Below are 21,626 nucleotides of genomic sequence, written 5' to 3'. Positions count from 1 at the left end.
TAAGAGGTAGATGGGAAAAGAGGAAGGTGGCAACAACAAGTAAGAGGGAGGTGAAAGTGTATAAACTAAGGGAGGAGGAAGTTCGGGTGAGATATAAGCGACTATTGGCAGAAAGGTGGGCTAGTGCAAAGATGAGTAGTGGGGGGGTTGAAGAGGGTTGGAATAGTTTTAAAAATGCAGTATTAGAATGTGGGGCAGAAGTTTGTGGTTATAGGAGGGTGGGCGCAGGAGGAAAGAGGAGTGATTGGTGGAATGATGAAGTAAAGGGTGTGATAAAAGAGAAAAAGGTAGCTTATGAGAGGTTTTTACAAAGCAGAAGTGTTATAAGAAGAGCAGAGTATATGGAGAGTAAAAGAAAGGTAAAGAGAGTGGTGAGAGAGTGCAAAAGGAGAGCAGATGATAGAGTGGGAGAGGCACTGTCAAGAAATTTTAATGAAAATAAGAAAAAATTTTGGAGTGAGTTAAACAAGTTAAGAAAGCCAAGGGAAAATATGGATTTGTCAGTTAAAAACAGAGTAGGGGAGTTAGTAGATGGGGAGATGGAGGTATTGGGTAGATGGCGAGAATATTTTGAGGAACTTTTAAATGTTAAGGAAGAAACAGAGGCAGTAATTTCATGCACTGGTCAGGGAGGTATACCATCTTTTAGGAGTGAAGAAGAGCAGAATGTAAGTGTGGGGGAGGTACGTGAGGCATTACGTAAAATGAAAGGGGGTAAAGCAGCTGGAACTGATGGGATCATGACAGAAATGTTAAAAGCAGGGGGGGATATAGTGTTGGAGTGGTTGGTACTTTTGTTTAATAAATGTATGAAAGAGGGGAAGGTACCTAGGGATTGGCGGAGAGCATGTATAGTCCCTTTATATAAAGGGAAAGGGGACAAAAGAGACTGTAAAAATTATAGAGGAATAAGCTTATTGAGTATACCAGGAAAAGTGTATGGTAGGGTTATAATTGAAAGAATTAGAGGTAAGACAGAATGTAGGATTGCGGATGAGCAAGGAGGTTTCAGAGTGGGTAGGGGATGTGTAGATCAAGTGTTTACATTGAAGCATATATGTGAACAGTATTTAGATAAAGGTAGGGAAGTTTTTATTGCATTTATGGATTTAGAAAAGGCATATGATAGAGTGGATAGAGGAGCAATGTGGCAGATGTTGCAAGTATATGGAATAGGTGGTAAGTTATTAAATGCTGTAAAGAGTTTTTATGAGGATAGTGAGGCTCAGGTTAGGGTGTGTAGAAGAGAGGGAGACTACTTCCCGGTAAAAGTAGGTCTTAGACAGGGATGTGTAATGTCACCATGGTTGTTTAATATATTTATAGATGGGGTTGTAAAGGAAGTAAATGCTAGGGTGTTCGGGAGAGGGGTGGGATTAAATTTTGGGGAATCAAATTCAAAATGGGAATTGACACAGTTACTTTTTGCTGATGATACTGTGCTTATGGGAGATTCTAAAGAAAAATTGCAAAGGTTAGTGGATGAGTTTGGGAATGTGTGTAAAGGTAGAAAGTTGAAAGTGAACATAGAAAAGAGTAAGGTGATGAGGGTGTCAAATGATTTAGATAAAGAAAAATTGGATATCAAATTGGGGAGGAGGAGTATGGAAGAAGTGAATGTTTTCAGATACTTGGGAGTTGACGTGTCGGCGGATGGATTTATGAAGGATGAGGTTAATCATAGAATTGATGAGGGAAAAAAGGTGAGTGGTGCTTTGAGGTATATGTGGAGTCAAAAAACGTTATCTATGGAGGCAAAGAAGGGAATGTATGAAAGTATAGTAGTACCAACACTCTTATATGGGTGTGAAGCTTGGGTGGTAAATGCAGTAGCGAGGAGACGGTTGGAGGCAGTGGAGATGTCCTGTTTAAGGGCAATGTGTGGTGTAAATATTTTACAGAAAATTCGGAGTGTGGAAATTAGGAGAAGGTGTGGAGTTAATAAAAGTATTAGTCAGAGGGCAGAAGAGGGGTTGTTGAGGTGGTTTGGTCATTTAGAGAGAATGGATCAAAGTAGAATGACATGGAAAGCATATAAATCTATAGGGGAAGGAAGGCGGGGTAGGGGTCGTCCTCGAAAGGGTTGGAGAGAGGGGGTAAAGGAGGTTTTGTGGGCAAGGGGCTTGGACTTCCAGCAAGCGTGCGTGAGCGTGTTAGATAGGAGTGAATGGAGACGAATGGTACTTGGGACCTGACGATCTGTTGGAGTGTGAGCAGGGTAATATTTAGTGAAGGGATTCAGGGAAACCGGTTATTTTCATATAGTCGGACTTGAGTCCTGGAAATGGGAAGTACAATGCCTGCACTTTAAAGGAGGGGTTTTGGGATATTGGCAGTTTGGAGGGATATGTTGTGTATCTTCATATGTGTATGCTTCTAGACTGTTGTATTCTGAGCACCTCTGCAAAAACAGTGATAATGTGCGAGTGTGGTGAAAGTGTTGAATGATGATGAAAGTATTTTCTTTTTGGGGATTTTCTTTCTTTTTTGGGTCACCCTGCCTCGGTGGGAGACGGCCGACTTGTTGAAAAAAAAAAAAAAAAAAAAAAAAAAAAAATATATATATATATTTTTTTTTTTTCAACAAGTCGGCCGTCTCCCACCGAGGCAGGGTGACCCAAAAAAGAAAGAAAATCCCCAAAAAGAAAATACTTTCATCATCATTCAACACTTTCACCACACTCGCACATTATCACTGTTTTTGCAGAGGTGCTCAGAATACAACACCCCTCAAGGAAGGTTCCTTGATGTTGGTGAGGGGCTCTTGATTTAGGGAATTGGATCTGTGGTCCAGTTCCCCGAATTAAGCCTGAATGCCTTCCACATCCCCCCCCCCAGGCGCTGTATAATCCTCCGGGTTTAGCGCTTCCCCCTTGATTATAATAATAATAATAATAATCAGAATACAACAGTCTAGAAGCATACACATATAAAGATACACAACATATCCCTCCAAACTGCCAATATCCCAAACCCCTCCTTTAAAGTGCAGGCATTGTACTTCCCATTTCCAGGACTCAAGTCCGACTATATGAAAATAACATACATGTACAAGCATATATATATATATACACCCCTCTGAGTTTTCTCCTGTTTTCTTTCTAGTTCATGTTCTTGTTTATTTCCTCTTATCTCCATGGGGAAGTGGAACAGAATTCTTCCTCCGTAAGCCATGCGTGTTGTAAAAGGCAACTAAAATGCCAGGAGCAAGGGGCTAGTAACCCCTTCTCCTGTATATATTACTAAATGTAAAAGGAGAAACTTTCGTTTTTTCCTTTTGGGCCACCCCGCCTTGGTGGGATACGGCCAGTGTGTTGAAAGAAAGAAAGATATATATACACATACATACATACATACATACATACAGTGGACTCTCACCTAATGCTATTAATCTGTTCCTGAGAGTTCAATGTTAGGCGAAATTATCGTTAGGCGAATTAATTTCCCCATAAGAAATAATGGAAATCAAATTAATCCGTTCCTGACACCCCAAAGTATGAACAAAAAAAATTTTTTACCACATGAAATATTAATTTTAATACACACAAACTAAAGAAGACATGCACAGTTACATGACACTTACCTTTATTGAAGATCTGGTGATGATTGATGGGATGGGAGGAGGGGAGAATGTTGATGGTGTTAGTGTTTAGAAGGGGAATCCCCTTCCATTAGGACTTGAGGTGGCAAGTCCTTTTCTGGGGTTACTTCCCTTTTTCTTTTAATGCCACTAGGACCAGCTTGAGAGTCACTGGACCTCTGTCGCACAACATATCTGTCCATAGAGGCTTGTACCTCCCGTTCCTTTATGACATTCCTTAAGTGTTTCACAACATTGTCAGTGTACAGGTTGCCAACACGGCTTGCAATAGCTGTGTTAGGGTGATTTTCATCAAAAAAGGTTTGCACTTTAAGCCACATTGCACACATTTCCTTAATCTTTGAAATAGACAACTTCCTTAATTTCTCTATCCCCTCCTCCGAAGCAGTTTCCTCAGGTGTGGCCTCTTGCTGTTGAAGATGATCTAGCAGCTCATCAGTGGTTAGTTCTTCATTGTCCTCCTCCACCAACTCTTCCACATCCTCCCCACTAACCTCCAACCCCAAGGACTTCCCCAATGCCTCAATGGATTCCTCAACTGGCATAGGATTCCCAGGGTTAGCGTCAAACCCTTCAAAATCCCTTTTGTCTACACATTCTGGCCACAGTTTCTTCCAAGCAGAGTTCAAGGTCCTCTTAGTCACTTCCTCCCAAGCCTTACCTATAATGTTTACACAATTGAGGATGCTAAAGTGATCTCTCCAAAACCCTGTTAGAGTCAGTTGAGTTTCTGAGGCCCCTACAAAACAACCTTTCAAACATAGCTTTTGTGTACAGTTTCTTGAAGTTGGAAATGACCTGCTGGTCCATGGGCTGCAGGAGAGGAGTGGTATTAGGAGGCAAAAACTTGACCTTAATGAAGCTCATTTCCACAGAAAGTCGCTCTGCCACGTCTGAAGGATGACCAGGAGCATTGTCTAATACCAGGAGGCACTTAAGGTCTAATTTCTTTTCAATTAGGTAATTTTTCACAGTGGGGGCAAATGCATGGTGTAACCAGTCATAGAAAAAGTCCCTAGTGACCCATGCCTTACTGTTTGTCTTCCACAGCACACACAAATTAGCCCTGAAGATATTGTTTTTCCTGAACACTCTGGGAGTTTCAGAGTGATACACCAATAAAGGCTTCACTTTGCAATCACCACTAGCATTGGCACACATCAACAGAGTAAGCCTGTCTTTCATAGGCTTATGTCCTGGGAGTGCCTTTTTCTCCTGAGTAATGTACGTCCTGTTTGGCATTTTCTTCCAAAACAGGCCTGTTTCGTCACAATTAAACACTTGTTCAGGTTTCAATTGTTCACTGTCTTTGTACTCCCTGAATTCCTGCACATATTTTTCAGCCGCTTTGTGGTCCGAACTGGCAGCCTCACCATGTGTTATCACACTATGTATGCCACTACGATTCTTAAATCTCTCAAACCAGCCTTTGCTGGCCTTAAATTCACAAACATCATCACTAGTTGCAGGCATTTTTCTAATTAAATCGTCATGCAACTTCCTAGCCTTTTCACATATGATCGCTTGAGAGATGCTATCTCCTGTTATCTGTTTTTCATTTATCCACACCAATAACAGTCTCTCAACATCTTCTATCACTTGCGAACTCTGTTTAGAAAACAAAGTTGCACCTTTGGCAAGAACAGCTTCCTTGATTGCCGTTTTCTTGGCCACAATAGTAGCGATGGTTGATTGGGGTTTTGTGTGCATCCTGGCCAGCTCGGAGACACACACTCCACTTTCATACTTAGCAATGATCTCTTTCTTCATATCCATAGTAATTCTCACTCTTTTTGCTGTAGGGTTGGCACTAGAAGCTTTCTTGGGGACCATGGTGACTTATTTTGCAGGTGCAATCACTAAAAAGGCTGTGATAATATGAAATGTTCCGATTGTATGCTTGGAAGCGACCGCGGTGGCTGGCTTGTAAACACTGGCACCCACGGAACAAGTGAGGCGGGCTCAGGCTGCACATGGACGCGTCTTGAACGAACCGTGTTGAGCGGGTTTTTTAGCGCTAGCTGAGGCAAAAATTTTGCGTTAAAATGTATTGCTAGGCTGATTTAACATTATGCTATGCGTTCGTTAGGCGAGGTTCCACTGTTTATATATAGATTATATATGCTTAAAAATCCTCTGATAACCTTTTATGATCCCTTCACAATATACTTTTTTTTTTCTAAAAAAAATTTTGAGCTAATTGTATAAAGCAGAAAATTGCTTTTATATTTGAGGGTCAAAAGAAATACAAACTACAGTATCACACATTTTCTCAGTGTTGTTTAAGTTTAAAATTATAGTATGAAGCTACAGTATTGTATTACTAACTTGTAGCTGCAGCAACAATGCTATTATTAAATTTAAAATTACTAAAAAGAAAAACTTATTTTTCTTTTGAAGGCTGGCTCATTGAAAAAAAAAAAAAGTCTAAGCTAAAGTCATGGTGTACTATTTTCTGTATTAAATTTATCATGTAATTTGTTAAGGTTTTCATGGTTTTTAACATCTTTTCTTGTAACCTATTCCATTTTTCTACCTCACTTTCTGAAACAAAAACTTTATGGTATGCTTTTATCAGTCTGAGGGAGATTGACATCATTCAGTCCATCTATCATCATTCTGTCATGCAGGAGGAGCCACATGTATATGGCACATCTAGCAAAATCATCAGAATCTTGGATGTCACTACTGTCTGGCTATGAGCAGTAGTGACTTCCAAGTATCTCTGTTAGGTTGCATCAGCATCAACAGCTGATGTAGGCATAAGAAATATAAACTTTTTCAGATGGACTCGTGCCACAACGTGCATCATTATGCACTGGAGTGTGATAAAATTAATGAATTCAGTCAAGACATATCAAAGTATTTTATCTCAGTATCATATTACTAACCATTCAGGGGAATATACCCTGGCTTTGGCTATTGTAACTAACTCGTACCCACTTAATTTGTTTCAGTTCAACCATACCTTGTTAAAATATAAAGTAATATAAATAATTCAACTCCATGGGGAAGTGAAAGAGAATTTTCCTCCTCAGGCTATGTGTTTACCTGGAGTTTACCTGGAGAGAGTTCCGGGGGTCAACGCCCCTGCGGCCCGGTCTGTGACCAGGCCTCCTGGTGGATCAGAGCCTGATCAACCAGGCTGTTGCTGCTGGCTGCACGCAAACCAACGTACGAGCCACAGCCCGGCTGATCCGGAACTGACTTTAGGTGCTTGTCCAGTGCCAGCTTGAAGACTGCCAGGGGTCTGTTGGTAATCCCCCTTATGTATGCTGGGAGGCAGTTGAACAGTCTCGGGCCCCTGACACTTATTGTATGGTCCCTTAACATGCTAGTGACACCCCTGCTTTTCATTAGGGGGATGGAGCATCGTCTGCCAAGTCTTTTGCTTTCGTAGTGAGTGATTTTCGTGTGCAAGTTCGGTACTAGTCCCTCTAGGATTTTCCAGGTGTATATAATCATGTATCTCTCCCTCCTGCGTTCCAGGGAATACAGGTTTAGGAACCTCAAGCGCTCCCAATAATTGAGGTCTTTTATCTCCGTTATGCGCGCCGTGAAAGTTCTCTGTACATTTTCTAGATCGGCAATTTCACCTGCCTTGAAAGGTGCTGTTAGTGTGCAGCAATATTCCAGCCTAGATAGAACAAGTGACCTGAAGAGTGTCATCATGGGCTTGGCCTCCCTAGTTTTGAAGGTTCTCATTATCCATCCTGTCATTTTTCTAGCAGATGCGATTGATACAATGTTATGGTCCTTGAAGGTGAGATCCTCCGACATGATCACTCCCAGGTCTTTGACGTTGGTGTTTCGCTCTATTTTGTGGCCAGAATTTGTTTTGTACTCTGATGAAGATTTAATTTCCTCATGTTTACCATATCTGAGTAATTGAAATTTCTCATCGTTGAACTTCATATTGTTTTCTGCAGCCCACTGAAAGATTTGGTTGATGTCCGCCTGGAGCTTTGCAGTGTCTGCAATGGAAGACATTGTCATGCAGATTCGGGTGTCATCTGCAAAGGAAGACACGGTGCTGTGGCTGACATCCTTGTCTATGTCGGATATGAGGATGAGGAACAAGATGGGAGCGAGTACTGTGCCTTGTGGAACAGAGTTTTTCACCGTAGCTGCCTCGGACTTTACTCTGTTGACGACTACTCTCTGTGTTCTGTTAGTGAGGAAATTATAGATCCATCGATCGACTTTTCCTGTTATTCCTTTAGCACGCATTTTGTGCGCTATTACGCCATGTCACACTTGTCGAAGGCTTTTGCAAAGTCTGTATATATTACATCTGCATTCTTTTTGTCTTCTAGTGCATTTAGGACCTTGTCGTAGTGATCCAATAGTTGAGACAGACAGGAGCGACCTGTTCTAAACCCATGTTGCCCTGGGTTGTGTAACTGATGGGTTTCTAGATGGGTGGTGATCTTGCTTCTTAGGACCCTTTCAAAGATTTTTATGATATGGGATGTTAGTGGTATTGGTCTGTAGTTCTTTGCTGTTGCTTTACTGCCCCCTTTGTGGAGTGGGGCTATGTCTGTTGTTTTTAGTAACTGTGGGACGACCCCCGTGTCCATGCTCCCTCTCCATAGGATGGAAAAGGCTCGTGATAGGGGCTTCTTGCAGTTTTTGATGAACACAGAGTTCCATGAGTCTGGCCCTGGGGCAGAGTGCATGGGCATGTCATTTATCACCTGTTCAAAGTCATTTGGCGTCAGGATAACATCGGATAGGCATGTGTTAATCAAATTTTGTGGCTCTCTCATAAAAAATTCATTTTGATCTTCGACTCTCAGTCTGGTTAGCGGCTTGCTAAAAACTGAGTCATATTGGGACTTGAGTAGCTCACTCATTTCCTTGCTGTCATCTGTGTAGGACCCATCTTGTTTAAGTAGGGGCCCAATACTGGACGTTGTTCTCGATTTTGATTTGGCATAGGTGAAGAAATACTTTGGGTTTCTTTCGATTTCATTTATGGCTTTTAGTTCTTCCCGCGATTCTTGACTCCTAAAGGATTCTTTTAGCTTAAGTTCGATGCTTGCTATTTCTCTGACCAGTGTCTCCCTACGCATTTCAGATATATTGACCTCTTTTAGCCGCTCTGTTATTCTTTTCCGTCGCCTGTAAAGGGAGCGCCTGTCTCTTTCTGTTTTACATCTACTCCTCCTTTTTCTTAGACTAATAAGCCTTTTGCATACATCGAGTGCCACCGAGTTAATCTGTTCTTGGCATAAGTTGGGGTCTGTGTTGCTTAGTATATCTTCCCAGCTTATATCGGTTAGGACTTGGTTTACTTGGTCCCACTTTATGTTTTTGTTATTGAAGTTGAATTTGGTGAATGCTCCCTCGTGACTAATCTCATTATGTCGGTCTGGGGCTCCGCGCATACGTGACTGAACCTCAATTATGTTGTGATCTGAGTATATTGTTTTTGATATGGTGACATTTCTTATCAGATCATCATTGTTAGTGAAGATGAGGTCTAGTGTATTCTCCAGTCTAGTAGGCTCTATTATTTGCTGGTTTAAATTGAATTTTGTGCAGAGATTTAAAAGCTCGCGTGAGTGTGAGTTTTCATCAGAGCTGCCTCCTGGTGTTATTACTGCAACAATATTATTTGCTATATTCCTCCATTTTAGGTGCCTTAAGTTGAAATCCCCCAGGAGCAAGATGTTGGGTGCAGGAGCTGGAAGGTTTTCCAGACAGTGGTCAATTTTTAACAGCTGTTCCTGGAATTGCTGGGATGTTGCATCCGGAGGCTTGTAGACTACCACAATGACTAGGTTTTGGTTCTCGACCTTTACTGCTAAAACTTCCACTACATCATTTGAGGCATTTAGCAGTTCTGTGCAAACAAGTGACTCTGCAATGTACAGGCCAACCCCCCCCTTTTGCCTGTTCACTCTGTCACATCTGTATAGGTTGTAACCTGGGATCCATATTTCGTTGTCCAAGTGATCCTTTATGTGGGTCTCAGTGAAAGCCGCGAACATTGCCTTTGCCTCTGCAAGCAGTCCACGGATGAAAGGTATTTTGTTGTTTGTTGCTGGCTTTAGACCCTGTATATTTGCAAAGAAGAATGTTATCGGACTGGTGGTATTGTTGGTACTGGGGGGGGGATTTTTTTTCCGGCATTAGTATCTGTATCTGTTGGTTTGGAGTGGAGGCCATCGACTGTGGTTCCACTCCAGGAATGACTGGATTTGGTGTACGATTTCTGCCATTTCCTGCCAGTTTTTTTTCCTTCCTGGCACTAAAAAATCTCTCCCTCTTGAGTGGCTGTGGCTACCCAGGTTTTCCCATGGCCTGAATGTTTTGTATCTTTTTGTCCCCTTTAGATGGTATGCCTGGCAATTTAAGTTATAGCACAGTCTTTCCTGTACTGAGGAGGTACACAGTTCAGGGTGAAAAAGCTTACAGGAAGGGAGTTTGCATTTTCCTGTTGTCATATGGGCATGGCATTTTCTAGGGTGGTCATAGTTGCACGTCCCATCTGTTTTTCCAGATTTCCCATGCCAGCAGATACCGAGTGCATAGTATGTGCACAGGCTTGGTTTCCGTTTGCCTTGGGTTTCTGTGACTGTATTCCCTGTTGGTGCATGTTTCCCTGTCTTACTTCTATCCTCCCTAGCACCAACAATGGAGCTCCCACCAGTTGTTTTTGGTAATATATCCTCACTATTGCTAGTGGAGTCCTCTTGTTTGCTATTTCCTGCGGTATTTCTAGTTTGCAATATTGGTTTTATCTTATCTTTGACTACACTTGTTTCCCTACTATGGCTCCTGTCCCCTATGAGGTCATTTATATGTATTCCTTCCTGCGTATAATTCCCGACTACCTGGACAAAATCTCCAGCTTCACCATTACTGTCTCCCAGGACAGCATCTCCAGCTTCCCTATTACTGTCTCGCAGGACAGCTTCTCCAGCTTCACCATTACTGTCTCCCAGGACAGCACCTCCAGCTTCACCATTACTGTCTCCCAGGACAGCACCTCCAGCTTCACCATTACTGTCTCCCAGGACAGCACTATCAGCCCCCCATTTACTGACTACCAGGACATCATCTCCAGCCTTACAGTTTCTGACTACATGGCCAGTATCAAGGGCAGTACCATTCAGCCCAGACTTTTTATGTTCCCATCTGTTGTAGAAACCTTCCAGGTTTTCTATGAAAGCAGCTTTGATGTTGACCTCTTTTAATACCCTTGTGATTTTAGTCCACAGATTTATCTCATTTGGGCATACCCAGAAACACTTCCCTGTTTTAATACTGCTTGTAGCTAGTTCTTGGATATCTGCACAAGGGGCGTGACACCAATTTCCACAAAAATGACAATTTATGCATGTGGAAGCCCGTTTGTTTGACTGACCACAGACTACACACAGCTTCATAATGATTTGAATGGTTGATTTACTGCAATTCTACTAGCAACCTCTTGAATATTCTATTAATAACCTGTTAGGTAGTGCACAACGAAACCGTTTGAAACCAGTCCAGGGTTCGGACCAGTCATAAGAGGCGACTAAAATGCTTGGAGCAAAGGGCTAGTAACCCCTTCTCCTGTATACATTACTAAATGCAATAAGAAGATAAACTTGTTAGTTTTCTTGTTTTTCAGGTCACCCTGCCTTGGTGGGAGATGGGTGATATATTAATAAAAAATCAAAACCACACATAAGCTGCACTGTAATATATTTGTTACTGAATTTGTATTTGTATTAATAGCTCCGTAAGCCATGCGTGTCGTATGAGGCGACTAAAATGCCGGGAGCAATGGGCTAGTAACCCCTTCTCCTGTAGACACTTATTAAAAAAGAGAAGAAGAAAAACTTTGTAAAACTGGGATGCTTAAATGTGCGTGGATGTAGTGCGGATGACAAGAAACAGATGATTGCTGATGTTATGAATGAAAAGAAGTTGGATGTCCTGGCCCTAAGCGAAACAAAGCTGAAGGGGGGAGGAGAGTTTCAGTGGGGGGAAATAAATGGGATTAAATCTGGAGTATCTGAGAGAGTTAGAGCAAAGGAAGGGGTAGCAGTAATGTTAAATGATCAGTTATGGAAGGAGAAAAGAGAATATGAATGTGTAAATTCAAGAATTATGTGGATTAAAGTAAAGGTTGGATGCGAGAAGTGGGTCATAATAAGCGTGTATGCACCTGGAGAAGAGAGGAATGCAGAGGAGAGAGAGAGATTTTGGGAGATGTTAAGTGAATGTATAGGAGCCTTTGAACCAAGTGAGAGAGTAATTGTGGTAGGGGACCTGAATGCTAAAGTAGGAGAAACTTTTTAGAGAGGGTGTGGTAGGTAAATTTGGGGTGCCAGGTGTAAATGATAATGGGAGCCCTTTGATTGAACTTTGTATAGAAAGGGGTTTAGTTATAGGTTATACATATTTTAAGAAAAAGAGGATAAATAAGTATACAAGATATGATGTAGGGCGAAATGACAGTAGTTTGTTGGATTATGTATTGGTAGATAAAAGACTGTTGAGTAGACTTCAGGATGTACATGTTTATAGAGGGGCCACAGATATATCAGATCACTTTCTAGTTGTAGCTACACTGAGAGTAAAAGGTAGATGGGATACAAGGAGAATAGAAGCATCAGGGAAGAGAGAGGTGAAGGTTTATAAACTAAAAGAGGAGGCAGTTAGGGTAAGATATAAACAGCTATTGGAGGATAGATGGGCTAATGAGAGCATAGGCAATGGGGTCGAAGAGGTATGGGGTAGGTTTAAAAATGTAGTGTTAGAGTGTTCAGCAGAAGTTTGTGGTTACAGGAAAGTGGGTGCGGGAGGGAAGAGGAGCGATTGGTGGAATGATGATGTAAAGAGAGTAGTAAGGGAGAAAAAGTTAGCATATGAGAAGTTTTTACAAAGTAGAAGTGATGCAAGGAGGGAAGAGTATATGGAGAAAAAGAGAGAGGTTAAGAGAGTGGTGAAGCAATGTAAAAAGAGAGCAAATGAGAGAGTGGGTGAGATGTTATCAACAAATTTTGTTGAAAATAAGAAAAAGTTTTGGAGTGAGATTAACAAGTTAAGAAAGCCTAGAGAACAAATGGATTTGTCAGTTAAAAATAGGAGAGGAGAGTTATTAAATGGAGAGTTAGAGGTATTGGGAAGATGGAGGGAATATTTTGAGGAATTGTTAAATGTTGATGAAGATAGGGAAGCTGTGATTTCGTGCATAGGGCAAGGAGGAATAACATCTTGTAGGAGTGAGGAAGAGCCAGTTGTGAGTGTGGGGGAAGTTCGTGAGGCAGTAGGTAAAATGAAAGGGGGTAAGGCAGCTGGGATTGATGGGATAAAGATAGAAATGTTAAAAGCAGGTGGGGATATAGTTTTGGAGTGGTTGGTGCAATTATTTAATAAATGTATGGAAGAGGGTAAGGTACCTAGGGATTGGCAGAGAGCATGCATAGTTCCTTTGTATAAGGGCAAAGGGGATAAAAGAGAGTGCAAAAATTATAGGGGGATAAGTCTGCTGAGTATACCTGGTAAAGTGTATGGTAGAGTTATTATTGAAAGAATTAAGAGTAAGACGGAGAATAGGATAGCAGATGAACAAGGAGGCTTTAGGAAAGGTAGGGGGTGTGTGGACCAGGTGTTTACAGTGAAACATATAAGTGAACAGTATTTAGATAAGGCTAAAGAGGTCTTTGTGGCATTTATGGATTTGGAAAAGGCGTATGACAGGGTGGATAGGGGGGCAATGTGGCAGATGTTGCAAGTGTATGGTGTAGGAGGTAGGTTACTGAAAGCAGTGAAGAGTTTTTACGAGGATAGTGAGGCTCAAGTTAGAGTATGTAGGAAAGAGGGAAATTATTTCCCAGTAAAAGTAGGCCTTAGACAAGGATGTGTGATGTCACCATGGTTGTTTAATATATTTATAGATGGGGTTGTAAGAGAAGTAAATGCGAGGGTCTTGACAAGAGGAGTGGAGTTAAAAGATAAAGAATCACACACAAAGTGGGAGTTGTCACAGCTGCTCTTTGCTGATGACACTGTGCTCTTGGGAGATTCTGAAGAGAAGTTGCAGAGATTGGTGGATGAATTTGGTAGGGTGTGCAAAAGAAGAAAATTAAAGGTGAATACAGGAAAGAGTAAGGTTATGAGGATAACAAAAAGATTAGGTGATGAAAGATTGAATATCAGATTGGAGGGAGAGAGTATGGAGGAGGTGAATGTATTCAGATATTTGGGAGTGGACGTGTCAGCGGATGGGTCTATGAAAGATGAGGTGAATCATAGAATTGATGAGGGAAAAAGAGTGAGTGGTGCACTTAGGAGTCTGTGGAGACAAAGAACTTTGTCCTTGGAGGCAAAGAGGGGAATGTATGAGAGTATAGTTTTACCAATGCTCTTATATGGGTGTGAAGCATGGGTGATGAATGTTGCAGCGAGGAGAAGGCTGGAGGCAGTGGAGATGTCATGTCTGAGGGCAATGTGTGGTGTGAATATAATGCAGAGAATTCGTAGTTTGGAAGTTAGGAGGAGGTGCGGGATTACCAAAACTGTTGTCCAGAGGGCTGAGGAAGGGTTGTTGAGGTGGTTCGGACATGTAGAGAGAATGGAGCGAAACAGAATAACTTCAAGAGTGTATCAGTCTGTAGTGGAAGGAAGGCGGGGTAGGGGTCGGCCTAGGAAAGGTTGGAGGGAGGGGGTAAAGGAGGTTTTGTGTGCGAGGGGCTTGGACTTCCAGCAGGTATGCATGAGCGTGTTTGATAGGAGTGAATGGAGACAAATGGTTTTTAATACTTGACGTGCTGTTGGAGTGTGAGCAAAGTAACATTTATGAAGGGGTTCAGGGAAACCGGTAGGCCGGACTTGAGTCCTGGAGATGGGAAGTACAGTGCCTGCACTCTGAAGGAGGGGTGTTAATGTTGCAGTTTAAAAACTGTAGTGTAAAGCACCCTTCTGGCAAGACAGTGATGGAGTGAATGATGGTGAAAGTTTTTCTTTTTCGGGCCACCCTGCCTTGGTGGGAATCGGCCAGTGTGATAATAAAAAAATAATAATAAATAATAGCTCATTACGATTGTAACCAGATATAAACATGTAAATACAGTGGACCCCTGGTTATCGGCCGTAATCTGTTCCTGAAGGTCGGCCGATAACCTAAGTGGCCGATAACCCAATTAATATTTCCCATAAGAATTAATGGAAATTAAATTAATTCGTTCCAAACAAAAATATTCACAAAAAAAAAGTTTTTTTACAATTATGTAAGTATTACATACCTTTATTGAAGGTTAATGGTGGATTCTGGAAGATAGGGAGTAGGAAAGAGGGAGGAGTTAGCGTTTGGAAGGGCAATTCCCCTCCATGAAAACTTTAGGTAGTAATGCCTTTTCTGGGGTTACTTCCCTTCTCAGTCTTTTAATGCCACTAGGACCAGCTTGAGAGTCACTGGACCCCTGTCTCACAAAATAACTGTCCAGAGTGCTCTGTTTCTGGCATCTCTTTAAGATTTCCCTGAAGTGGGACAGGGTTTTGTCACTAAACATGTTGCAGATATGGCTTGTTTCAGCTTTGTCAGGGTGGTGTTTCTCTACAAAAGCTTGCACCCTGGTCCACATTGCCTCACCATGCCTTACAGCACTGTGTATATCACTACTCTTCTTAAATATATCAAACCATCCTTTGCTGGCCCTGAATTCACAAGCTGCAGCACTTGTTCCAGGCATTTTCTTTGCAAGATCCTCATGCAACTGCTTTGCCTTCTCACAAATGATCGACTCCACTACACCGTCTCCCACTAATTCTTTTTCCTTAATCCACAATAATAATAACTTTTCCATCTCTTCCATTATCGGTGTCCTTTGTTTAGTTAGAAAAGCTACTCCTTTTGCAACATTAGCGTCTTTGATTTGTTCTTTCTTTGGCAGGATGGATGTAATTGTTGATTTATTCTTGCTGTACATCCTGGCAAGTTCCATCACCTTCATACCACTCTCAAAATTTTCTGTCACTTCACGCTTAAATTCCATGGTGTTTCTCACTTTCTTTACCACAGGAACTTTACTAAGAACTTTCTTTGGAGCCATAGTTACTTATTTCACAGTTGCACTGCAAGAACAACTTTTATGGCAAACATGATATGTATGCAAGGGATGGGGTACATCTCTCTGGGGCAGGGGTGATAGCACTTGCAGACTCGATTGAGAAGGCCATTGGTGAAATGCCTATGATTTTAAACTGATGAAAGATAGAGGTATGGGTGTGTGTGGGAAACAAGCAGGTTGCAACACTAGGGTTGGAAACAGTAAATGTATAAAAGGCATTCAGCATGAAGTTATAAATAAAGACAATAGATCAGGTCAGCAAACAAAGGGGGACAGCAGAGGGCAGCAAGGGACTAGCTCCCTTAAGGTTTACTATACTAATAGCAGGAGTGTAAGAAATAAGATAGATGAGCTAAGATTAATTGCAAGTGCAGGAAACATAGATATTATTGCTATAACAGAGACCTGGCTCAATCTGAAAGATAGAGAGATGCCCTCTGAATGTCACATACAAGGCTATAAATTATTCCACACTGACAGGGTCAACAGGAAAGGTGGTGGAGTAGCGATGTATGTCAGAGACAATTTAAATTGTTGTGTTAGACAAGATATTAAATTAGAAGCATCAGCCACTGAATCTGTTTGGTTACAGCTTCTCGAGGGCCGAGAAAAACTAATTTTGGGTGTGATTTACAGGGCCCCAAATCTTGATAGGGAATGCAGTAAACTTCTATGGGACGAAATTCGTAAGGCATCTACATACAAAAATGTTGTGCTAATGGGAGATTTCAACTATAGACAGATTGACTGGAGCAATTTGACAGGAAATTTAGAGTCAGGTGACTTTCTTGATACGATCCAGGATTGTTTTTTAAAACAGTTTGTGACAGAGCCTACTAGGGGAAATAACCTCCTTGACTTGGTTCTTGCCAGTAGGGAAACACTAATTAATAATCTTGAGGTTAATGATGAGCTTGGGGAAAGTGATCACAAATCACTCAGTTTTAATATATCATGGAATTCCCCTAATAATGGCAATCAAGTCTCCGTCCCTGACTTTCGCTTGGCTGATTTCATAGGACTGAAAAATTACTTAGGTGGGCTGAACTGGAATGACCTGACTAAGGGTCAGGTAGGTGGTGATGGTTGCCGATATGATGCTTTCCAGGGCATAGTTCGAGCTGCTCAGTCAAATTATGTTCCAAATAGGGAAATCAGATCAAACAAAAATGATCCTAAATGGATGAACAATAGATTAAAATATCTGATTGGTCAAAATAGAGGCATATATATAGGCAAATCAAGAGGAGAGGGGCAATTAAGAAATCGATATATTCAGTTAAAGAGAGAAATAAAAAAGGGAATTAGAAAAGCAAAAAGAGATTATGAGGTTAAAGTTGCAAGAGAATCGAAGACTAACCCAAAAGGATTCTTTCAGGTATACAGAAGTAAGATCAGGAACAAGATAGGCCCACTCAAAAGTTCCTCAGGTCAGCTCACTGACAGTGATAAGGAAATGTGTAGAATTTTTAACACATACTTCCTCTCAGTTTTTACACAGGAGGATACCAGCGATATTCCAGTAATGATAAATTATGTAGAAGAGGACGAGAATAAACTGTGCATGATTAGGGTCACGAGTGACATGGTCCTTAGGCAAATAGATAAATTAAAACCTAACAAATCCCCAGGCCCTGATGAACTGTATGCAAGGGTTCTAAAGGAATGTAAAGAGGAGCTTAGCACACCTTTGGCTAATCTTTTCAACATATCACTACAAACGGGCATGGTGCCAGATAAGTGGAAAATGGCAAATGTGATACCTATTTTCAAAACAGGTGACAGGTCCTTAGCTTCGAACTATAGACCAATAAGCCTAACCTCCATAGTGGGAAAATTTATGGAATCAATAATTGCCGAGACAGTTCGTAGCCACCTTGAAAAGCATAAATTAATCATCGAATCTCAGCATGGTTTTACAAAGGGGCGTTCCTGCCTTACGAATTTATTAACTTTTTTCACTAAGGTATTTGAGGAGGTAGATCATGGTAATGAATATGATATTGTGTATATGGACTTCAGTAAGGCTTTTGACAGGGTCCCACATCAGAGACTATTGAGGAAAATTAAAGCACATGGAATAGGAGGAGAAATTTTTTCCTGGATAGAGGCATGGTTGACAAATAGGCAGCAGAGAGTTTGCATAAATGAGGAGAAATCAGAGTGGGGAAGCGTTACGAGCGGTGTTCCACAGGGGTCAGTGTTGGGCCCCCTGCTGTTCACAATCTACATAAACGACATAGATGAGGGCATAAAGAGCGACATCGGCATGTTTGCCGATAACACCAAAATAGGCCGTCGAATTCATTATGACGAGGACATTCGAGCACTCCAGGAAGATTTGAATAGACTGATGCAGTGGTCGGAGAAGTGGCAGATGCAGTTTAATATAGACAAATGCAAAGTTCTAAATGTTGGACAGGACAATAACCATGCCACATATAAACTAAATAATGTAGATCTTAATATTACGGATTGTGAAAAAGATTAAAAACAATGGTAAACAAGCAAAATGTTTGGATGTATGAGCAGAAACTTCCTCAGCCACCAAGAGACAAAGCCAAACTGAAGTGCAAGCTGTCCCAGCCGGCAGGTGGATGCGTCCAAAATGGCCGGTAACCGAGCGAACGGCCGATAACTGAATGCTGAAAACCCCACCGATAACCGAGTTGGCCGATAACCAAACCGGCCGGTAACCGGGGGTCCACTGTAGTTCATTACCACTGTAACTTGTTTAGCTGTCAAAAGTTTGCACTCCAGTCTCTGGACCCATTATGTGCCTCTGTAATGTTTTGACTACCTCCCACACCATGGGTACATGGTGCATAATAAAGATATTTTACTACTAACTAACTTAACTGACTCTTGTTCTTTCCACTGATAGTGCTAGCAAATCTTTCTTTCATTTCCTTTGCATCTTCTGTAATCTTTTATGTGGTTATCATGTCTCTTCTTTACCTCCCCTTAGTCAGTGATGTATGTTAAATGGCTGTGGTCTTTTTTCCTTACTCTTATTGTTAATGTACACAAACTGGAATGTTGAAGAAGACTCTGCTTTAGTAATTTTTTAAGATAACTTTATAGGTTAGCTAAGGTTTGTCAGGAAACAGAACAGTTTTTTTCTGATTTGGGTCTTAGTCACATGATGACCCACAGTTGGAGCTTTTGATCATTTGACTGAGGCCTTCCACTGGCCTTATAATGGTTATAATTACTGAATAACCATTAGAAGGATCATTAATTGACTTTGTAGTATACATATATTGTAGTTAAGAGCTTTTGTAACAAAGAGTATGGCTGTTTTAAAAATATCATATGCCTGTTTCTGTTTACAATTGTTTTTGCATTTTTCAGAAATATTTAGTCGAACAGAAAGAAAAAGAGCGCAATGACAGAAACTTTTCCCGGAAGTGTATTTACTGCAGTCAGATCATAGTTGGAGGTATGACCAACTGCTTCCATCACCTCACATTCCAACATGGGTTTTCCTTGGGCAATCCAGATAACATTGTGTTTGGTGCCAAGCTATTGGATATTTTACAAGAAAAATTGCTTAGGTAAGTATGCAGGTACAATATTTAAAAATCAGGGAAAGCTCTGTTGTAATCTAGGGACTACCGTTAAGGATTTACTTTCTTCAACCAAATTACAGAGGACTTGGGTACTCCAAATCTATTTTCTGACTTGACTTTCCTTAACCTCTCCCTCTCTGTCTCTCTGCTACCCAATTGCAGGTAATATTGGACATATCTGCCTATTTGCAGTTTTGAACTGCAGTATCATTGCCCCTCTGACAAAACAGTGGTGGAGTGAGTGATGGTGAAAGTGTTTCTTTTTTTGGGGGGATGCCCCACCTCAGTGAGAGATGGCTAGTTTGTTAAAAAAAATAATACTGGGCATACTGTTCTTGCAAACCAATGATTGATATGTGTAAATGTGTTACGATGCTCAGCTATTTATTTTTTTAATGGTATTTTCATAATGAAAAAAACAGCTAGTGTATATAAAAAATGTGGGACTGAGATATTTTAGGTCCTGAGTTTGGCTGTCAAAGAAGTTAGGAGTGGGGATAGTTTGAGAAACCAGTAGGAATACATGTGTTTTTGATTGGAGTGGGTTACGATCAGTGAGTTTTGAAATTTGATGTTCTGTGTATGAAGGAATTCAGGGAAATCTGGTTAGTCAGACTTCAACTCTAGAGGTGGGAATTACAGTGCGTGCACTCTGAAGAATGGCTGGGGATGTTGCGGTTTGGTGGTTCATTAGGTTTGTGATGTCATTGTATATCTGGAAAGACAGCTAGCATATGATTGATGGTGTCTGTTTTGTTACTTTGAGGCATCTGCTCTTGCTCAGAAACGGTCATTTTTTTAATTACTCTTTCATTTCAGTGTTAGTTGCTCTCTTTCTAAACTTGAGTTTTCATTTATAGGAGTAAAGGGACTGTGAACCATGTCAGTATTGCTCTAGGACCACAATGGAAATAAGTCACTTTGTCTGACTTTTTTTCTGGGTTATCCTAGGTAATTTAAATTATGTATGATAATTGTGCTTATGTGTACCTGTACCTAAATAAACTTACTTTGTAAATGATGGAGTGCAAGTAAGAATCTGGAATTGAAGTAACATTTTGATCTTGTTTGAATTTGGGTGGAGTCTTAAAGCCTCTGATTACCTGTTTTTGACATAAATGGTAAAACATAGGAGAGAGAATTTCTTGGTCCTGAGTACAGTACCTTCATTACTTTTTGATTTTCAAGCTTTTCATTCATGCTGTTATTAATTTTACATAATTACTTATATGTATATGCAGTATCTCCATAGACAAGTGGAAAATAATCCTTCCTTTGTAAGCCACGCATGTTGTAAGAGGCGACTGCCTTGGTGGGAGACAGCTGGTGTGTTGAAAAAAAAAAAAACATTGAAACAGGTATGGTTAATTTCCTATAAATAATCATTATATATAAATTAGTTAGATCTAATTGTGAAAGTTGTTTAAAATGTAGAATGTATCAGTATGTAGGTACGTTCTCCATTTTAAACTTTTCTCGTTTAATATACATGTAATTTCAGTACTCTAGCATGGAATTTTTTCCACTTTGTTTCTGGACAATAACTTAAGATTCTCTCATCCGACTTGTTTCAACCATAATTTGTGTCATGACATCATATGAAATGGATGCTAAGTTTCGGGTGATGTTGCTATCCTATGATTGCTTTGGGAAGGGACTTTTTTATTTGATTAACTTGCAAAATTTTCCAATACAACCCAGTTTCATCAGCACTGTAAATTTGGAAAAAGTTGTAAATGCACTGACAGATATTGTCATATGGGAGGGGGGGGGAATAAATGAAATATGTAGAGGGAAAATGAGGAAGGGAGGAGCTACCAGTGCCAGGTAATGTGTGTGAGATGCAGCAGAGGCTACTCTGCTGCACCTCACTTCACACTACCGGTAAGCTTCACTCACTCCCACCTCCATTTGACTCACTTTTAACCAATAATAATGAAATGAAGATAAAGACAGAGACAGTTAATATACAGTGGACCCCCGCCTTATGATATTAATCCGTTCCTTTGAGCTCATCGTAAGCCGAAATTATCGTTAGCTGAATTAATTTTCCCCATAAGAAATAATGGAAATTAAATTAATCTGTTCCTGACACCCCAAAGTATGAAAAAAAATATTTTTTTACAACATGAAATATTAATTTTAATACACACAAACTGAAGAAGACATGCACAATTACTACTCTACTAAGAATAGAATACATGACACTTACCTTTATTGAAGATCTGGTGATGATTGATGGGATGGGAGGAGGGGAGAGTGTGGAAGTTATTGTTTAGAAGGGAAATCCCCTTCCATTAGGACTTAAGGTAGCAAGTCCTTTTCCGGGGTTACTTCCTTTCTTCTTTTAATGCCACTAGGACCAGCTTGAGAGTCACTGGA

At 40.8% G+C, this 21,626-nt stretch overlaps 1 protein-coding gene across 1 annotated transcript in view; it reads left to right on the top strand.

Annotated features, from left to right (window-relative positions):
* LOC128703044 (protein FAM200C) overlaps positions 1 to 21,626 on the top strand; it is a 165,282-nt gene that overhangs the window by 34,201 nt on the left and 109,455 nt on the right. Inside the window, exon 4 of the mRNA XM_070103649.1 lies at positions 19,027 to 19,229. Coding sequence (XP_069959750.1) covers positions 19,027 to 19,229 — 203 coding nt within the window. The remainder of the gene's footprint in view (positions 1 to 19,026; positions 19,230 to 21,626) is intronic.

The sequence above is a fragment of the Cherax quadricarinatus genome, chromosome 86, assembly GCF_038502225.1.
Source record: "Cherax quadricarinatus isolate ZL_2023a chromosome 86, ASM3850222v1, whole genome shotgun sequence".
Classification (NCBI taxonomy): Eukaryota; Metazoa; Arthropoda; class Malacostraca; order Decapoda; family Parastacidae; genus Cherax; species Cherax quadricarinatus.
The sequence above is the reverse complement of the archived record's forward strand: the minus strand, read 5'-3'. Positions and strand labels throughout refer to the sequence as shown.